General features: G+C 44.7%; 2 protein-coding genes across 6 annotated transcripts in view; one reads left to right on the top strand and one right to left on the bottom strand.

Moving 5' to 3' along the window:
- ELF1 (E74 like ETS transcription factor 1) overlaps positions 1-6,462 on the bottom strand; it is an 80,038-nt gene extending 73,576 nt beyond the window's left edge. The window contains exon 1 of the mRNA XM_081917835.1: positions 6,402-6,462. The gene's annotated coding sequence lies outside the window, so the exon portion shown is untranslated. The remainder of the gene's footprint in view (positions 1-6,401) is intronic.
- WBP4 (WW domain binding protein 4) overlaps positions 6,349-19,275 on the top strand; it is a 51,481-nt gene continuing 38,554 nt past the window's right edge. Inside the window, exons 1-8 of one of the 5 annotated variants that reach the window (XM_081917881.1) lie at positions 6,349-6,484; positions 9,136-9,208; positions 11,750-11,812; positions 11,918-12,041; positions 12,541-12,702; positions 13,189-13,244; positions 17,112-17,178; positions 18,251-18,414. In XM_081917881.1, the coding sequence (XP_081774007.1) occupies positions 11,960-12,041; positions 12,541-12,702; positions 13,189-13,244; positions 17,112-17,178; positions 18,251-18,414 (531 nt within the window). In that variant the 5' untranslated portion in view covers positions 6,349-6,484; positions 9,136-9,208; positions 11,750-11,812; positions 11,918-11,959. Of the gene's footprint in view, positions 6,485-7,060; positions 7,231-9,135; positions 9,351-11,749; positions 11,813-11,917; positions 12,042-12,540; positions 12,703-13,188; positions 13,245-17,111; positions 17,179-18,250; positions 18,415-19,275 lie in introns of those variants that run through there. The other 4 variants (XM_081917882.1, XM_081917880.1, XM_081917879.1 and 1 more) reach the window with 4 other exon arrangements.

Raw genomic sequence — 19,275 nt, 5'->3', positions numbered from 1 at the left:
TGGAGCTTGCAATAGGACTGCCCCCCCCAACTCTACTAAGAGTACAGCGGTACCTTGGTTCTCGAATTTAATCCGTTCTGGGAATCCATTCGACTCCTGTAACAGTTCAAAAACCAAGGCATGGCCTTCTTAACATATTTAGCAAAACCTCCAGAACCGAAATAAAAAGTAGTGGGGAAAGTGGGCGCCCTTGCCTGGTTCCTTTTTCAATTCTAATTTCTTCTGAGACCACATTATTAACTATAATTTTTGCTTTTTGTTCAAAATAGATCACATTAATACCATTTAGGAATTTTTGTCCAACCTCCATACTTTTTAAATTATTTTTTATAAAATTCCAGGAAACATTGACAAAGGCCTTCTCAGCATCAATAAACATTAAGATCACTTTACAATTTTTTTTAGCTTCCAACCTTTCTAGCACATCGATTATATTCCTAATATTATCTTTCATGTGTCTTCCAGGCAGGAATCCTGCCTGGTCCTTATGAATATCATCTGTTAGTATCTTCTTCAGCCTATTGCTTAAAATGTTAGTAAAATTTTTGTAATCCACATTAAGTAATGAGAGCGGTCTGTAATTATTTACGTTGGATCTATCTTGATCTGGTTTTGGTATCATAGTTATAAAAGCTTCCTTCCAGGTTTCAGGTGCTTTGTCCCCTCTTAATATTTTATTGCACACCTTAACCAACGGCTCAATAAGCCAATCTTTCAAAGTCTTGTAATATTTTGCAGACAAACCATCTGGTCCTGGGGCTTTACCAAGCTGCATCTGATTTATGGCCTTCTCAACCTCTTTTCTTGTGATCAATCCATTTAGTAGGATCTTTTTATTTTCGGAAATTTTTTGAAGGAGGAAGAGGTCAAAGGTATAACAGTAGGATCCAAACAATATAAGTTAAAAGCCTTTGCCGACAATTTGGTGTTAACTTTACAAGACCCAGACTCCAGTGCAGTGAAAGCACTGGAGCTGATTCAGGAGTTCAGGCAAGCAGCAGGATTTAACTTAAATAAGAGCAAAACCAAAGTGTTGGGGAAAAACTTAGATAACGAGGAGAGAAAGGTCCTTCCGGAAAAGACTGGCCTTGTCTTTGTGAAAAAAGTGAAATATTTGGGTGTGAATTTATCAGTGAAAAATTTGAATTTATATAAGGATAATTATGAAAAATTATGGAATGAAATTAAGAGAGATCTTGAGGTATGGTCAAATTTAAAACTGTCAATGATGGGCCAAATATCAGTGGTTAAGATGCATGTATTGCCAAAGATTTTGTTCTTATTCCAAGCTATCCCAATTATTGATAATGTAAAATGTTTTAAAGAATGGCAGAAAGCATTGTCTAAATTTATCTGGCAAGGGGAAAAAACCCAGAATTAAATATAAAATATTAACAGACTCAAAAGAAAGAGGTGGATTTTCCTTGCCAGACCTGAAGATATACTTTGAAGCTGCAGCATTCTGCTGGATTAAGGAATGGATTCAACTAGAAAATGTTGATGTGCTGGATTTGGAGGGATTTGACAATGTATTTGATTGGCATGCATACTTATGGTATGGCAAGATATCAGCCCATAAAGGTTTTAAAACTCATGTAATCAGAAAATCTTTATATAATGTTTGGATAAGATATAAAGATCTCTTAGAAAGGATAACACCCAGGTGGCTCTCACCAATGGAAACAAAGGCCCAGAAAAAGTTAAATATGGAGAGTAAATGGTTGAAATATGCTGATCTATTGTGGGAAGACAATGAAGGACTTAAATTAAGACCATTTGATCAAATTAAAGATAAATTAGATTGGCTACAATATTATCAGATCAACGAACTGTATAAGCTTGATAAGAAAAATGGTTTTGCAATGGAAAAATCCAAATTGGAAACGGAGTTGTTAGATACCAATGCTAAAAACCTATCCAAAATGTACAATTTATTGTTGGAATGGCATACAAAGGATGAACAAATTAAATCTGTGATGATAGATTGGGCAAGAGATGTTGGACACAATATAATGTTGGAAGATTGGGAAAGGCTGTGGAAGAAAGGGGTTAAGTTCACTGCATGAACTGTATTAAAAGAAAATATTATGAAAATGATGTACAGTGGTACCTCTGGTTACGTACTTAATTCATTCCGGAGGTCCATTCTTAACCTGAAAGTGTTCTTAACCTGAAGCACCACTTTAACTAATGGGGCCTCCCGCTGCTGTCGCGCAATTTCTGTTCTCATCCTGAAGCAAAGTTCTTAACCCCAGGTACTATTTCTGGGTTAGCGGAGTCTGTAACTTGAAGTGTATGTAACCTGAAACGTATGTAACCTGAGGTACCACTGTATAGATGTGCATACAGTTAACCCCTGTAAAATTTGCAAAGATTTACCACACAAATGATACTTTATGTTGGAAATGTAAAGAAAAAGAAGGTACCTTTTATCATATGTGGTGGATGTGTCCCAAGGACTTCTGGGAAAAGATTTATAATGAGTTGAAAAAAATGTTGAAAAATACATTTATTAAGAAACCAGAAGCCTTTCTACTTGGACTAATAGGATTGGAATTGCCCAAAAAGGATGTTAGATTGTTTTTGTATGCCACCACAGCGGCAAGACTATTACTAGCCAAAAATTGGAAATCTCAAGAAATGCCAACAATAGAAGAATGGAAGATGAAGATGTTGGACTTTTTGGAGCTGGCTGACCTGACTGGAAGAATCTACAATCAGAAAGGAGACTCAAGAAGATTGGGAGAAATTTAAAGAATATCTAGCTAAATATTGTAATATAAGATAATTGGAAATCACTTGGAAGTTGGCTGAGGATTATACAGTGGTGCCCCGCAAGACGAATGCCTCGCAAGACGAAAAACCCGCTAGACGAAAGGGTTTTCCGTTTTGGAGGCTCTTCGCAAAACGAATTTCCCTATGGGCTTCTTTCGCAAGACGAAAGCCCATAGGGAAATCTCCAGCGACAGCGGGGAAGTGCAGCGCGTCTTCCCCACTGTCCTCGGACCTCCTCCGAAGGCTGGCGGTGGGGCGGAGAGCCCTCCTCCCCCCGCCAGGCTTCGGAGGGCTTCTCTGAAGGCTGGCGATGGGGCGGAGAGCCCTCCTCCCCCCGCCAGGCTTTGGAGGGCTTTTCCGAAGGCTGGCGATGGGGCGGAGAGCCCTCCTCCCCCCGCCAGGCTTCGGAGAGCTCCTCCGAAGGCTGGCGATGGGGCGGAGAGCCCTCCTCCCCCGCCAGGCTTCGGAGGGCTCCTCTGAAGGCTGGCGATGGGGCGGAGAGCCCTCCTCCCCCCGCCAGGCTTCGGAGGGCTTCTCTGAAGGCTGGCGATGGGGCGGTGAGCCCTCCTCCCCCCCAGGCTTCGGAGGGCTTTTCCGAAGGCTGACAATGGGGCGGAGAGCCCTCCTCCCCCCGCCAGGCTTCGGAGGGCTTTTCCGAAGGCTGACGATGGGGCGGAGAGCCCTCCTCCCCCCGCCAGGCTTCGGAGGGCTTCTTTGAAGGCTGGCGATGGGGCGGAGAGCCCTCCTCCCCCCGCCAGGCTTCGGAGGGCTCCTCCGAAGGCTGGCGATGGGGCGGAGAGCCCTCCTCCCCCCGCCAGGCTTCGGAGGGCTTCTCTGAAGGCTGGCGATGGGGCGGTGAGCCCTCCTCCCCCCCCAGGCTTCGGAGGGCTTTTCCGAAGGCTGACAATGGGGCGGAGAGCCCTCCTCCCCCCGCCAGGCTTCGGAGGGCTCCTCTGAAGGCTGGCGATGGGGCGGAGAGCCCTCCTCCCCCCGCCAGGCTTCGGAGGGCTTCTCTGAAGGCTGGCGATGGGGCGGAGAGCCCTCCTCCCCCCGCCAGGCTTCGGAAGGCTCCTCCGAAGGCTGGCGATGGGGCGGAGAGCCCTCCTCCCCCCGCCAGGCTTCGGAAGGCTCCTCCGAAGGCTGGCGATGGGGCGGAGAGCCCTCCTCCCCCCGCCAGGCTTCGGAGGGCTCCTCCGAAGGCTGGCGATGGGGCGGAGAGCCCTCCTCCCCCCGCCAGGCTTCGGAAGGCTCCTCCGAAGGCTGGCGATGGGGCGGAGAGCCCTCCTCCCCCCGCCAGGCTTCGGAGGGCTCCTCCGAAGGCTGGCGATGGGGCGGAGAGCCCTCCTCCCCCCGCCAGGCTTCGGAAGGCTCCTCCGAAGGCTGGCGATGGGGCGGAGAGCCCTCCTCCCCCCGCCAGGCTTCGGAAGGCTCCTCCGAAGGCTGGCGGCGGGAGGAGGTCTCTCCGCCCCACCAGCAGGCTACAGAAGGCTGCTCCGAAGGCTGGCGGCAGGAGGAGGGCTTTCCTCCCCACCGCCAACATTCAGAATGCTGTTCTGAATGTTGGCGGTGGGGAGGAAAAACCCTCCTCCCACCGCAAGCCCCGGGAACAGAGGAGAAGCGCTGTGCGCCTTCCCCTCTGTTCCCGTACCTGTCCGAGGCTGGCGGTGGGGCGGAGAGACCTCCTCCCCCGGCCAGGCTTCGGAAGGCTCCTCCGAAGGCTGGCGGCGGGAGGTCTCTCCGCCCCACCGGCAGCCTTCGGAAGGCTGCTCCAAAGGCTGGCGGCGGGAGGAGGTCTCTCCCCCCCACCGGCAGTCTACGGAAGGCTGTCCTGAAGACTTGCGGTGGGAGGAGGGTTTTCCTTCCCACCGCCAACATTCAGAATGCTGTTCTGAATGTTGGCGGTGGGGAGGAAAAACCCTCCTCCCACTGCAAGCCCCGGGAACAGAGGAGAAGCGCTGCGCGCCTTCCCCTCTGTTCCCGTACCTGTGCTGAAGGCTTGCGGTGGGGAGAAAAGCCCTTCTCCGCACCGCCAGCCTGGCAAGCGGTCTCCATAGGAACGCATTAATTGATTTTTAATGCATTCCTATGGGAAACCGTGCTTCGCAAGACAAAAAACTCGCAAGACAAAAAAACTTGCGGAACGAATTAATTTCGTCTTGCGAGGCACCACTGTAATAATAATGGGTCGTAAAATACTAAGTACTAGAATCAATAAAAGAGAAGTTAGTAATTAAATTAGGTATTGAAAGCAATAATTGTTTCTATGTTTTTCTTTTTGTATTGTGTATTTTTCTGTTTTTTTATTATGTATTGTTATTATATTTTGTTATAAAACTGGAAAAGCAATAAAACTTTTTGAAAAAAAAGACAAAACCAAGGCACGGCTTCCGATTGGCTGCAGGAGCTTCCTGCACTCAACTGGAAGCCGCAGACGCCAAGTCGGACGTACGGCTTCTGAAAAACATTCGCAAACCGGAACATTCACTTCTAGGTTTGAGGCATTCAGGAGCTGATTTGTTCAGGAGCCAACCAAGGTACCACTTTACTCATAAAAACCTAATCCCTCATTGTTGTATCTTCTTAAAAATATATATTGGCGTCAGCAAATAAAATGTATCACATGCCATGCCTTCTCTAATTTTAGGTGAAATTATAAAATAGTACAGCTTTATCAGTATTTGTGTCTTTCTGTTACTACCGTATTTGCTGTTTCTTCATATTATTGACGGTTCTGAAACTAAAGAGGAATCGCAATAACAGCTGAACCTATCAGAAACCACATAAAGCAATACTATAGCAACAAAGTTTAGGTAACTTCCATTCATGGAAAGGAGAACTTGCTAGAGTTCACAACACTGGCAAGTAAATAAGCAGGTAATTACTAATAAAGAGGTATGCAGGAGTAACAAATAATTTTAATTAATGGTACACATTTCTTTACAAACTGTCCATCATCCATTTTAGTACTTCACTAACTCATAAGTGAACTAATCATTATGAATTGTCAGAACATTAATACAAGCCACACTTGCTCATAATATCAAAAGTAACTGCAAATTGCATTAGAATATAAATATGTGAGATATAATACACCTTTATATCCACTGGGTGGCAGTCCTTCAATCACCAAATCAATATTTATACCCTAAGGACCAACCTTTTCATGTTAATAGTATTGCCCACAAATCCTCATTTCCTAGCTGAAGGGGCTGCAGTTGTACCATGGTTTAGTATTGCAATAACAAGCCTTGTGGCCACTGGGTTCCTAGGATCGCCACCGTTTTCTCCAGTGTGGCCATGAAAAGAAGATACTAACTGCAGCTTAGTGTTCTGCCCAAACTCAGACAAACTGCAGTCAGTCTTTACTGAGGTTTCCTAAAACTTAAAATTATGCAAAGCACTCATGAGGCCTCCCAGAACCACTCTTCCCAGCACCTTTCGCAAAGTACAGTCCAGGATTCAAGTGGCGGGTGTGACCTGAAACTCTGGCGTGCTGTGTGGGCTTCTGCAGGGCCCACGGAGCCGGAGGTTCCTCTTCCCCCGTGGAAGTGGGGGGGGGGGAGACTTCCTTAAGCAGCTAACCCAAGGCAAAGGCCGAGAGAAAGTCGCGCTGCTCCGAGACTTACCTCTCCCGAGGGGCTCGCTCAGCCATCGCTCTCGCCTCCCAGCTCACTTCCAGCGCTGAAGAAAGAAAACAAGCGGCAAGAACGTAAGAGCGGAGGAAAGGGGCAGCACCTCTCCCCGTCTTGCTGAAAACCAGACCCCCCCCCCGTTTAGATGGTGCCTGTTGCCCCCCGTTGGCCCAAAGCCTCCGCGGGAGAGCGAGCGAGCGAGGGAGCCGGGCCCGTCGGGGCGGGGACCCTGAGCATCCCCGGCATCGCCCCGAAGGGCCGCTTGGACCCCTCCGCGGGGGAGAGGAAGGGGAAGCCCCTCCGAGCCGCAGCTGCGCGGGGCCTTTTCTTCCGACCCGGGTGGGGCTCCAGGGGGTCTCCCCCCGGCGGGGAGCGCGGGAGGGGGAGCTCGGACTCGAGGAAGCCAACTGACCGGCCCGCCACGGCGTCTCCTTCTAGCGGAGGGCGCCCCGTCGGGTTTCCGCGCCACCCGAAAGCGCCTCTTTCCCCGCCCGCTCTGAAGTGGCGGAGCCCGCCCGAGCGGGACTCGAACCCGCGGCCGCTCAGAGCCCGCGCGGGGGGAGGTCTCGGGGGGGGGCGTCGCGCGCAACTCGCCCCGGCTCTGGCGCGCCCCTCCCCCGCCCGACGGGAGACTCCTCCTCCCCCCCCCTCCCTCCGCCTCTCCGAGGAAGCGAGCGGGCGAACGCGCGGCGTGGATTGAGCCTGTGCGGCTGCCGTCCGTAGCGTCGCCTACTGGGGGAGAGAGAAAGGCGCTGCTGCTCGGCGCCCTCCGCTCCTCAGGAAACAGACCCGGCGGCGGCGGCGGCGCCTCGGCGAGAGAGATGTAAGCGCTCCCGGGAAGGGAGGAAAGCGGGAGGGGGCGCCGCCGAAGGTGGGTGGGCCTGGCTCCTGCCCTCCCTCCCGCCGCCCCGCCTCAGGCCGCCCCGCGAGGGAGCCTTTCACACGTGAAAGGGACGCGGCGTCTCTCAGCCCCGCTCCCGGCTGCTCCTCAGGAGCCCGTCTCGCGGGGGGGGGGCATCACCGCGGGCCTACACGCGTCCCGGAGCGGGGAAACGGGTCAGAAAACTCCCATACAGGGATAAGGAGGAGAAGGATATTAATTATAATTAATAGGTCGTCTTTATTCAAACCAATCAGAAATCACAAAGTGATACACAAGTTTTTGACCTCATTTAAGAAGGAGAGGAGAAAAAAAAATGTTCATAGTTTGTAAGACCAGAGATGAAATGGAGGAGAGATGAGTCATTCCGCATCAAATCAACGCAAAAAACAAGGGTTTCGCCACCCTCTCAGATTTTGATGAAACTTGCTGTACACCCTTCCCTTATGGTTGAAAGAAACCTCCTTAAATGTTTTCCCTCTATCTCAAACAGTTTTAATTTTATAGCACTTCAAAGTTTCGTGAAATCTATGTTTCTGTCCCTCAAGATCCTGGCCTTGTGTGCATTTTATTTTTTTCCCTCCATAACCAATGATCAGATCTCTTTGAAATTTTACATAGAGATCAATAACATGATGAGGATTTCAGGAAAAAATACACCAGCTCTCAAAAGATTTTATAAATGCCTAAAAAATGTATAAATGTAGATTTTTTGGTAGAAAAACTAGGTTTAGAAAAGCTGAATTTTCAGCATTAGGGCACAATGCAATCAATAGTTTTTGATGGTAAAAATTATTGCAAAGACATGCTCTTTCTCAACAAAGACTAAAATTTATGGGTCTCTTATGTCTTATGACAAAATTTTACGTTTTTGGGACATCGTGGGAGGGGATGGGGAATGGCTACTGGGTACAACTTTCCTACAATCTATAGCTGTAAAATAAAAAAGATAATGAAACAAAGTTGTTCATCTTAAAATCTAAAATAATATTAAAACTATGAAAATTGGCTATATCGTGAAATCACCCTAAAAAATATATCTGTCAGAAAATTTAAATGCTGACAAAAGAAAGTCTCTCAAAAGTCCAAAGTTAAACTGTTACTAAATCTGCATAGCTGTGAATGCCGCTCTACTTCCCATTCACAAAAAATCCCCTTGCAGAGCCTGTCCGCAGAAATCAGAAGCTGACTTCCTTTTTTGCTTCTGTTTCACCAAATCAGTCAATTTACGCCTAATTCCTTTTTTAAAAACTTTATTTGGCTTTTACCTCTAATTGGAAGATCCGCTGCTTGTGGTGGCGGTGTGTGGCTTCGGCTGTAGAGTGTGGTGGAGCCATGAGCGAACTCAAGCCTCTTTCCCCCGCGCAAAAATGGCAGCCTGGAGGCTCAGGAGGGTGAGTTCCCACACTCTGCTGGACCCGTAGGACCCCCACTCCTCCATGGGGTGGGGGGTGGGGGCACCTAGCCCTGGCGCTCACCCCCAAAGCTCTATCTGCCAGAACTGTGCCGTCCCTTAAGCGGACGACACGGAGCACGCTGCCATTACCTCCACAGCGAACCAGAAGTCCTATCCTGCCCAATTCTTAGGTTTCCTGTGTGGACTTGGGCCCATCACTGTTTTTCAGTCTCATAGTTATTGTGGGAATAAATTGCATCTTTTTATATGTTATTCACATGTATAAAAGTACTACAGTAATACACATACCGTGTATGAAATAGTTGGTATCGCACATTAGGAAAAGTAGATTTTTGTCATTGGAACAAATAACTCAGTGAGAAGGTTGGGATTCAGTTTCAGTTGCTTACTCTTGCAAAATGGCTTTTAATTTCCACATTTTTCTTTTCTAGGGCCGATTACTGGAAATCTCAGCCCAAGAAATTCTGTGATTATTGCAAGTGCTGGATAGCGGACAACAAGCCTGTATGATCTACCTTCTGTACTCTTAAGTGAAACTGAAGTACAAAAAATGAATTATATATTAATTTTCAACAGGTCAATCCAGACTTGGAAGTTTGTATTATGAGGAGTGGTCACCTGAGTGCTGAGTCTGAGCGAACCCCAGGTATATCTGAGATCCAGATATACTGCTTCCTTAGAGGTTGTGCAACAGCTACTGATACTGTCCTGATCTTTATTGGGACCAGCTGTCATGAGTGCTCCAATAGCTGCAACAGTATTTCTATTCAGGCATTGTTCCTGAATGAGAACAACCCACATGCGTAGGAGGCATGGGATCACCCCCACCCCCTGTTCTGTTCACTCAGTCCCTGACCTTCCGAGGTTAAATGTGGAAGGTATGAAGGGGGCTAGAAGCCTCTACATGATGGGGGAACCTGCTTTATCAGGGGGCTGGATCATGCAGAGCCTTCCACTCACATTTAAGTGAGCATAGATAAAAACTCCTCAGACATCCCCTGCTCATTACAGAAAGCTTGGCGACTGATTGGTCAGCTGGGTATGCAGGGGACAATTTTGTCCCCATGCTTCCTACCTGTGTGCCCGAGCAGGGTTAATATTGATGGTAGTTGCATGTCGTGCGCTGTGAAGTCTCAAGATCTCAGGTTGGTGGAGGGCACTCTGCAATATTTCTGTTTGTTACTACAATATTGATGAATTCTCTTTGATCATTCTTCTTATAAGTCCCTACACCCTTATTTTAACAAAGCAAATTCCTAGCTTTTGCAGCTTTAAAGATAAACTTGAAAAAATGTGGACAATGGCTGGTGAAATCTTACAAGCAAGAATATAGCTCTGCAAAATTTTGAACAGTCTGCTTACCTATTTCCATGGCTGACACAATCAGAATAAATTATGCAAATAAACCAATGCATACAAACTTAATTTTCATGGTATGTTTTGACTGATTTTGTGCAAAATCTGGATTACTTTGGCAATTCTTTGCGGCACAAAGTATAAACTTACGGCAATAACAAAATCTTGTAAGCAAAAAATGTCAGCTGCGTTCCTGTATGGCCTTCTGTCCCACCCCTTCAAAACATCATTGTAATCCTCTCTAAAGTTGTTCTTAAGCACCTTCTTGTATTTCTGTCTCAACAAAGGAAGTCCAGCCTCTTTCTCTCCCTTAGCGTGACTTTCTCCAAACCTATTCCTACTTCACAATCTGTAACCCTGTTACCTAAATTAGAAGCTTCAGTTTCTTCTTCTGCTACCCCTGCTTTTCCTGTGGCTAAAGCCCACTTCCCATTCCAAAGCTTACAAAGAACTGTGTGAACAAGGAAAAACATTTTAACTTGGTAAGATGTCCAGGTGCATCATTCTGGCAAGTGGGGAGAACCTTACCACACTTCAGCTGGTTGGAAATAAAATAAGTAGCAAAGCAATCCTAGGAGGAGAAGGAAGGAGAGGGTGCAGAGATTTTTTATTCATTCCCTTTGCTGTGCTCCAGAATTGGGCCCCTTGGAAGATGTGTGCCTACAGTGCCAGAAACACTCTGTTCTGAGACTTACTGCTGGCAGTGAGAGCCCCCCCCCCCTGAAGCCCCTTTCTATTGCTGGGGCTGGCAGAGAGAAGCCTGTACACCATTCCAATAGTTCCCCTTGCAGGTCATCAACATTGGGGAAGTCAGTAGTGTGCGCTAAATTGCCAATTGGTAAAATATGTACTGACCAATGTCACTATATTGTATTTCACAAGCACTACTGTCCTGTGTGCTCCATCTGTGGGGGTGGCAACAGTGCTTCAGGCTGGTATTCTTCATTGCTGCTGTTACTAAGTATTATATGCCTGATATATATTTAAAATAAATTAACATTTCAGGAATCCTTGTGATTGAAAGAAAAGGAAACTTGTTTTCATCCTTCCTGTTGTGTGTTTCTTTTATATTTATCTTTGTAGCCTGAACTTCTGAGCATTTCACTGAGGCGAGCCTGTATTAGTACGCAGTATTATTTTGAGATTTTAATTGACTGTAGTGATCTTATTTATTTAAGATATTTTAGCCAGCTTCTGTTAACAAATAATTTAAACAAGAAAATGATAAAAAACAGCAGATTGAAACAGAAGCAGAATAAAAAACAAGACATAGTAGCATAAAACTTCCTGAGCACTGCCACAAAATCCAGCTAAAATGCCTGAGAGGGAAAAGAAAAAGTGTCTGAAACTTAAAAGCAAAGGTACCAAGCAAGGCTTCCTGGCGGGTGCATTCTGTGAGTGGCATGCCGCCACTGCAGCGGCCTTCCCCCCAGTTCCTATCCATCCTATTAGGGCAAGCAGGCAACACATAGAGCTGTGCCTTTGATGAACTCTTGGAACAGGTTTATATAGAGCACAGTGGTCACTAAGGTACCCCAGCCCCATGTCATTAAACTTCTTGTTGGAACTCTAGGTTACTGGTAGGTTTGCTTCCTTTTGTTTTAATATGTCACCTGTGTTCAGTCTCATTTGTGCTCCTGCCAGTTCACATTTCTGTGTATTTTAATTCTGTCTCATTTCCTTTTAAAGAGTATTGACTTTCATGAACGAGGAAAAAACCATAAGGAAAATGTGGCTAAAAAGATTAGTGAGGTAATACAATATATTAAACCTTATATATTATATTAAACCTTATAAACTAATCACATTATATTAAATTCCATTATTTAATGGAACTCATTATTTTTTCAATTGCAGATTAAAAAGAAAAGTTTGGAAAAGGCAAAAGAAGAAGAAAAAATGTCACAGGAATTTGCAGCCATGGAGGAAGCTGCAATGAAGGCTTATCAGGAGGATTTGAAAAGAATTGGTGCTACGACAGGTAGGGTCTGACGCTGCCAAAGAGATGAACAAGCTCCTGCTTAATATGTTCTGTCACTCACTTTTCCCATAGCTGTAGTTGTTTCCTCTTTCCCTCCTTAAAAAAACAGCAGATATAAATCCCAGCAATTCACTTCTACATCATGTCCAGGTGAGCTTCTCTTGTTATAATCCAAATCAGAGAAGGTTACGCTCGGCCAGCTTCTGTTCAGTGAATTGTCCGATAGAGGAGTCAGCAAGATGGATTCCCACTCCCTGTCACTCAAGCCCCTCTCCTTCACTGAACCTTTCGGCTCAGCAGGGAAGGGGAGCTGTCTTAAAAAGTGTGTGAGTGATCTATATCCAGTCTCTTTAATCCAGGGGGATGATAGTGGGTGTAGCTCTCCCAAACCCCCAAAATATATCCTTGGTCTTCGCTCATGAAGGGAGCATCCACAGCAACCCAGAAGTCCCCGGACGTTTTGATGTTTGTTTTTTAAAACTGGAACTTGATGTTTCAGAATCTTTAGGTCAGAGCTCAGCACCAAAAAAGCATGAGGAAAAGAAAGAAAAGAGAAAGAGAGAGAGAGAGACCACAGAAACATCATCAGATGCAACAAAGGAATGGGTGCAAGGATTTTCTCCAGAAGGCTATATGTATTACTACAACACTATATCAGGAGGTAAACCTGTAACAAGGAATGTGGATTTAACCATCCACATATCTTGCAATGGCTCCTTTCCAATTACCTCACCACCCGCTTGTACCTATGACATCAGAACAAAATAACCTGCTCTCACCACGCATGGAAGTTCCTTGGCTAAAAAAAACACATTTGCCACAGACTTCTTCCTTTCTGAAGCTTTTCTCCAGTCTGCCGTCTTCAGTCCTTCAGGAGCTATCAGTGTGACCACGTGGAGCCACCCTCCTGAGATTGGCATCACTGCTGCTTACCGGGATGGGGATGAGGCCCATCAAGGTGGAGGCTGCGTGGACACACTGGCAGAACCAGCTCAGTGCTCCCCACGGTGCTCCCATCACTGTGGTCATCACCCAGCTATCATTACTTCCATACAGATTTACTTTATGTGTCACCATCGTTTTTTCAATGTACAGACAACTGAAACCTAATATCTCTTCTTTTATTATTATCATCCCCACCCTTAAGAATCGCAGTGGGAGAAACCTGAAGAATTTCAGGACAACCTTCAAGAACTCCAAAAGGTAAATGAAAGTTGTAAAAGCAAATCCTGCTTTTGTTTTATTGTTATACAGGTTCTCTGAGCTTGAACTGGTCATTAGAATTACCAGTAGCTAAGTCCCACACCAAAGGGGAAACACCAGCTGAAGCCATGTGTCCCTTATTGGATCTACTCCTTTGGCAAATGCTGCACACCATAAACTGAGTCGTGGCATGACTCACATTTTCAGAACGCTTCCTGCTAAAGTTAAGTTTTAAGTATGCAAAGTTAGATTTTATTTTTATTTTTTACTTTTGTTGTTTAGTCATGTCCGACTCTTCATGACCCCATGGACCAGAGCACGCCAGGCACTCCTGTCTTCCACTGCCTCCCACAGTTTGGTCAAACTCATGCTGGTAGCTTCGAGAACACTGTCCCACCATCTCGTCCTCTGTCGTCCCCTTCTCCTTGTGCCCTCAATCTTTCCCACATCAGGGTCTTTTCCAGGGAGTCTTCTCTTCTCATGAGGTGGCCAAAGTATTGGAGCCTCAGCTTCAGGATCTGTCCTTCCAGTGAGCACCCAGGCTGATTTCCTTAAGAATGGATAGGTTTGATCTTCTTGCAGTCCATGGGACTCTCAAGAATCTCCTCCAGCACCATAATTCAAAAGCATCAATTTTTCGGCGATCAGCCTTCTTTATGGTCCTGTTCTCATTTTTGACTAGAGGTCAAAATACAGTTTGTAGAGGAAAGATGTGGCAATATCTTAAAATTAACCAAGCAAGCGAGGTTATACTTACACAAGAAACTATATGGGCTTGGGGTCCTGGCACAAGTTAGTTGCATTTTAAATCAACAGGAAAGATTACACACGTTTTGGGTAGCATCTAGCATTATACAAGTGGACGAGAAGAGTCCCTTTTCTCTTATTCCCTTGTAGGATTACATGTCATCCTGTACCTTTAATCAAGTTCCAGCTATTAAGTGCATATCAATAGAACTATTCACATGAATTAATCCATTTTCTTTCATAGTAGTCTATAACCAGCATTTTGTCATATCATCAAGTTTAATTTTCCATCTCTCCTGTGCTTATGGGTAGTCTACTTCCCCACTCCTGTAATGTCTCAGATTTTTAATTGCTATTTAATTGGAGAATTGACTGCATAAAAGTGTAGAGCAAAAATTAGTTTAGCTACAATTATCATGTTGCATGGGTATTTAGGAACAAGTTTGTAATGTGGCTTAGGGTGTGTGAGGACAGGATCCAGGAGCAAGTCTTTGACATGTTTCTCTGGTATCTTTTCCCAGGACTCATAGCGCCCGCCATATATAATTGGTGGGGAGGAAAATCAGATTTTCTAAGTGATACTTCTTATACCTACCTTTGTTCTATTTTTTTTTTAATGCAGTTTCCAAGGTGTTATACAACATCATTCATTTTGCTTAGTTCTCTGGTGACCCTTATTATTTATACAGTACAATCAAGAATTATAAAGAAAAAGAACAGATCCCTGTCCTAAGAATATTGCTTTCTAAAAGCTGACAGTTTGGGCAGACGAGGGTGTGGGGAAATGGGATTTCCAAGGTAATAAAGGACTTGTTTCACTTGTTAATGGAAATAATAAAGTTTATTAAGTCAAAGGCTTCAAAGAAAAGGTGTAAATCATAGAATCATAGAGTTGGAAGAAACCACAAGGGCCATCGAGTCCAACCCCCTGCCAAGCAGGAAACACCATCAGAGCACTCCTGACATATGGTTGTCAAGCCTCTGCTTAAAGACCTCCAAAGAAGGAGACTCCACCACACTCCTTGGCAGCAAATTCCACTGTCAAACAGCTCTTACTGTCAGGAAGTTCTTCCTAATGTTTAGGTGGAATCTTCTTTCTTGTAGTTTGGATCCATTGCTCCGTGTCCGCTTCTCTAGAGCAGCAGAAAACAACCTTTCTCCCTCCTCTATGTGACATTCTTTTATATATTTGAACATGGCTATCATATCACCCCTTAACCTCCTCTTCTCCAGGCTAAACATGCCCAGCTCCCTTAGACGTTCCTCATAAGGCATCGTTTCCAGGCCTTTGTCCATTTTGGTTGCCCTCCTCTGGACACGTTCCAGTTTGTCAGTGTCCTTCTTGAACTGTGGTGCCCAGAACTGGACACAGTACTCCAGGTGAGGTCTGACCAGAGCAGAATACAGTGGCACTATTACTTCCCTTGATCTAGATGCTATACTCCTATTGATGCAGCTCAGAATTGCATTGGCTTTTTTATTTATTTTTTATAATAATATTTATTAAAAGTTTTCAACAATAAAAAGCATACAAAGTAACATATAGTTTTCCAATATCCACAATTCGTTCTCCTCTTTGGACTTCCTCACGACTCTCGTTCCTGCATTCTAAACTCATAAATTTTACCAGCAAATTATTAACTTGTTTCAATTCTAATAGTACAATTTTCCAATATTAAATCTCAAACTTTAGAAAGTTTAAACCATAATTCTAGAATCTTATTTTTAACGTGATATTTATCCAAAGTTTGTCTTTTCTTTTAATGGCATTTAAATTCTTATTCCTTTTAGCTAGTTTGTTGGTACCATGTTATTGCAAATCTTACATCTTTCTTAACATTCATACAATTTATAATGTTTTTGTAAATAGTCCTTAAATTTCTTCCAATCCTCCTCCACCAGTTCTTCTCCCAGGTCTCGGATTCTGCCAGTCATTTCCACCAGTTCCATGTAGTCCATCAGTTGCATCTGCCATTCTTCCAGTGTGGGCAAATCTTGAGTTTTCCAGTATTTAGCAATGAGTATCCTTGCTGCTGTTGTAGCATACATAAAAAAAGTTCGGTCTTTCTTTTGCACCCTCTGGCCTACAATGCCCAGAAGAAAGGCCTCTGGTTTCTTAGAAAAGGTATACTTAAATATCTTTTTCAACTCATTATATATCATTTCCCAGAAAGCCTTAACTCTAGGGCAGGTCCACCAGAGGTGAAAGAATGTTCCTTCGTTTCTTTACATTTCCAACATTTGTTATCTGGCAAATGGTATATCTTTGCAAGCTTGACTGGGGTCATGTACCACCTGTATATCATTTTCATAATGTTTTCTTTCAAGGCATTACATGCCGTAAATCTCAAACCGGTGGTCCATAACTTTTCCCAGTCAGCAAACATGATATTGTACCCTATGTCCTGTGCCCATTTTATCATAGCTGATTTGACCGTTTCATCTTGTGTGTTCCATTTTAGCAGCAAGTTATACATTCTTGAAAGTATCTTAGAACTGGGTTCTAACAATTCTGTTTCTAACTTTGATTTTTCCACCTGGAATCCTATCTTTTTGTCCAACTTAAAAACTTCTTTAATCTGAGCATAATGTAGCCAATCTCGCACTTTCCCCTTTAGTTTCTCCATACTCTGCAACCTCCAGTTGTCTCCATCTCTTTCTAGTATTTCCCAGTATTTCGGCCATTTGACCTCCATATTGGGTCTTTTCACAGCCTTAGCTTCCATAGGTGATAGCCACCTTGGGGTCTTATTTTCCAATAAGTCCTTATATTTTGTCCAGACATTATACACTGCTTTTCTGACAACAGAATTGCATTGGCTTTTTTAGCTGCCGCGTCACACTGTTGGCTCATGTCAAGTTTGTGGTCAACCAAGACTCCTAGATCCTTTTCACATGTACTGCTCTCAAGCCAGGTGTCACCCATCTTGTAAAGATGTATTTCAGGTAACTTGGCTATCTAAGAGCCATTCTGTCTCTGTCCAATTTCTGATTTTAATGAGTTAGATATAATTGCAATATTTTCATAAGTGGAGCCTGACCTTCCTTGCCTATATCCATATGGTACATCAGTGAGACTTGGATTAATCTTTTACTAGGTGGTTTATTTTTCTCTGTTAGACAGCACAGTGGATGGAAGGAACAAGTGAAGATGGTCACACCTATTACTACAACACAGAAACAGGAGGTAAGGAAGATAAAAAAGAGATAAAACATAGGAAGGTGCCTTATCCAGAGTTAGACCATTGGTCCACCTAGCTCAGTGTTGCCTACACAGACCGGCGGCAGCTTTCCCAGATTTTTTATATAGGTCTTTCCCAAAAGTCATTGGAAATGCTGGGATTGAACTTGGGTTTCTGCCCATGCAGAGTTTTGCCAGCGTGAGACAGCCCTACACTTCTGTGAAGTCAGTAGCACAAATGGAGAACTAAATCCCAGAGGGTGGGGTGGAGTTGTTACCCTGATAAGGCCCTCATGTCCTTTCTGTAGGAACTTGTGGGCCATAGAGAAGCTGCAGCACTGTTCATAAGGTGAAATGGACTGAGTCTGCCCTCTTAATGTCATGACTGTTTGAGCCAATCATGTCTGAAGTACAGTGGATGATAACTAGGCACAGTGGTACCTTGAGTTACAAACGCCTCAGGTTACAAACGCTTCAGGTTAAAAACTCCACTAACCTGGAAGAGTTACCTCGAGTTGAGAACTTTGCCCCAGGATGAGAACGGAAATTGTGTGCCAGCGGCGCAACGGCAGCAAGATGCCCCATTAGCAAAAGCATGCCTCTAGTTAAGAACAGTTTCAGGCTAAGAACGGACCTGCGGAACAAATTAAGTTCGTAACTAGAGGTACCACTGTAGTTCTTCTCAGTACTGGCACACCAATTGTGGAAAGCTCTCCCCAGTGAGGTTTGCCAGGTTGCCTACTTTGTTGTCATTTTGGCACTAGGCTGGGAGTAGCTGCCAGAATTCAAAACCAGTAATTTTCAGATTTATATCTAGCTTCCCGATGACACCAAATTGCATCATCTACCTCAGACCCATATTTGTTTCTGTATGTTGAGTGTACAACTGATGCTTTTGCATTAACATTGTGAAACGCAAATAACAGTTGTTTGTTTGAGTGGGGTTAAGAATGGGAATTTAACATTGTGTGATGTTTTGATTTGTTAGCCACCTTGAGTTTATTTTGAAAATAGTCTGGATATAGATTCTTTTAATACAAACTATTGTTTAAAATACATTGCTGTCTGTGTTTTCCAGGATCAACCTGGGAGAAACCTGATAATTTTGTGTCTCCTTCAAAAGAGAGTCAAAAAGAAAACCATGCTGAAGACAGCCGAGAAATGGAGTCAAAGAAAGCTGAATCAGATGCAGGGAAAGCAGGCAGTAAAAGCGAACTTCAAAAGCCAAAAAGAAATCTCCGGGTAAGTCATTTACCTAAGTCATTTTCAGAATAAACCCACATATTTTATCAAGTCATATTAATTATTGAAGTTTGAATAAAAAGTTCATTGCCATCCAGCAGAAATGTTTGCCACTGAGGAGACCAGGCCACAGAGCCGGGGTGGGGGGTGGGGAGGGTAATGAACAGTCTCCCTGCCCATGGCAGCAGTTTCTGGCATGCCAGTTGCCAAACGTCACTCTATGGACAAGGGAGATAAAAGCCCTTTGGATGAGCCAGTTATGGGGACAGAGCACTTCTTTCAGGTGGTTTTGGGATGTGGATTGTGGTTAGAGAGGAAGCCAAAGGCAATCTTCCCCAAGGGTGAGAGACTGGTTGAAAAGAAGGGATAGGACCCCCTGTCTCTGGGTCACAGCCTTATGACAATGGGGGATGCTTAGAGGGTTTTGAGTGGGAGTAGGGCTGGAGGAAGCGGGGTATTTGGGAAATAAGGAGGAGATACCAGGGATGGCGGACCCATAAAGACATCTTGCTCACTATGTTGCACTTGGATTGCTGATTTATTTATTATAGAACTTGTTTAGGCTGCTTTTGTATAAATTGTGTTGAGGTTGAGGTTGTATACGTTGGTCTCACTATCAAAACACCATGCATTGTCAGGAAATAGGTGAGTGTTTGTGTAACAAGTCAGTGTTTTCTGTTGAGTCCTATGAGGAAATTTCGAATGCATTCCTGACTACCAAATTGTGACACCAAAGTAATGGGAAAACCCAGGAAAATCCTCTGAAACTTTGCAAAAGGAAACAGGGAAGGAAAACATGGCTCTCTTGTTTGTCAGATATACCCACCCCCACCCACATGGTTTCTGGCGAAATGGCTGTCA

This window comes from Podarcis melisellensis (assembly GCF_964234715.1).
Source record: "Podarcis melisellensis genome assembly, chromosome: 7".
Classification (NCBI taxonomy): domain Eukaryota; kingdom Metazoa; phylum Chordata; class Lepidosauria; order Squamata; family Lacertidae; genus Podarcis; species Podarcis melisellensis.
This window is presented reverse-complemented; position numbering and strand designations above follow the sequence as displayed.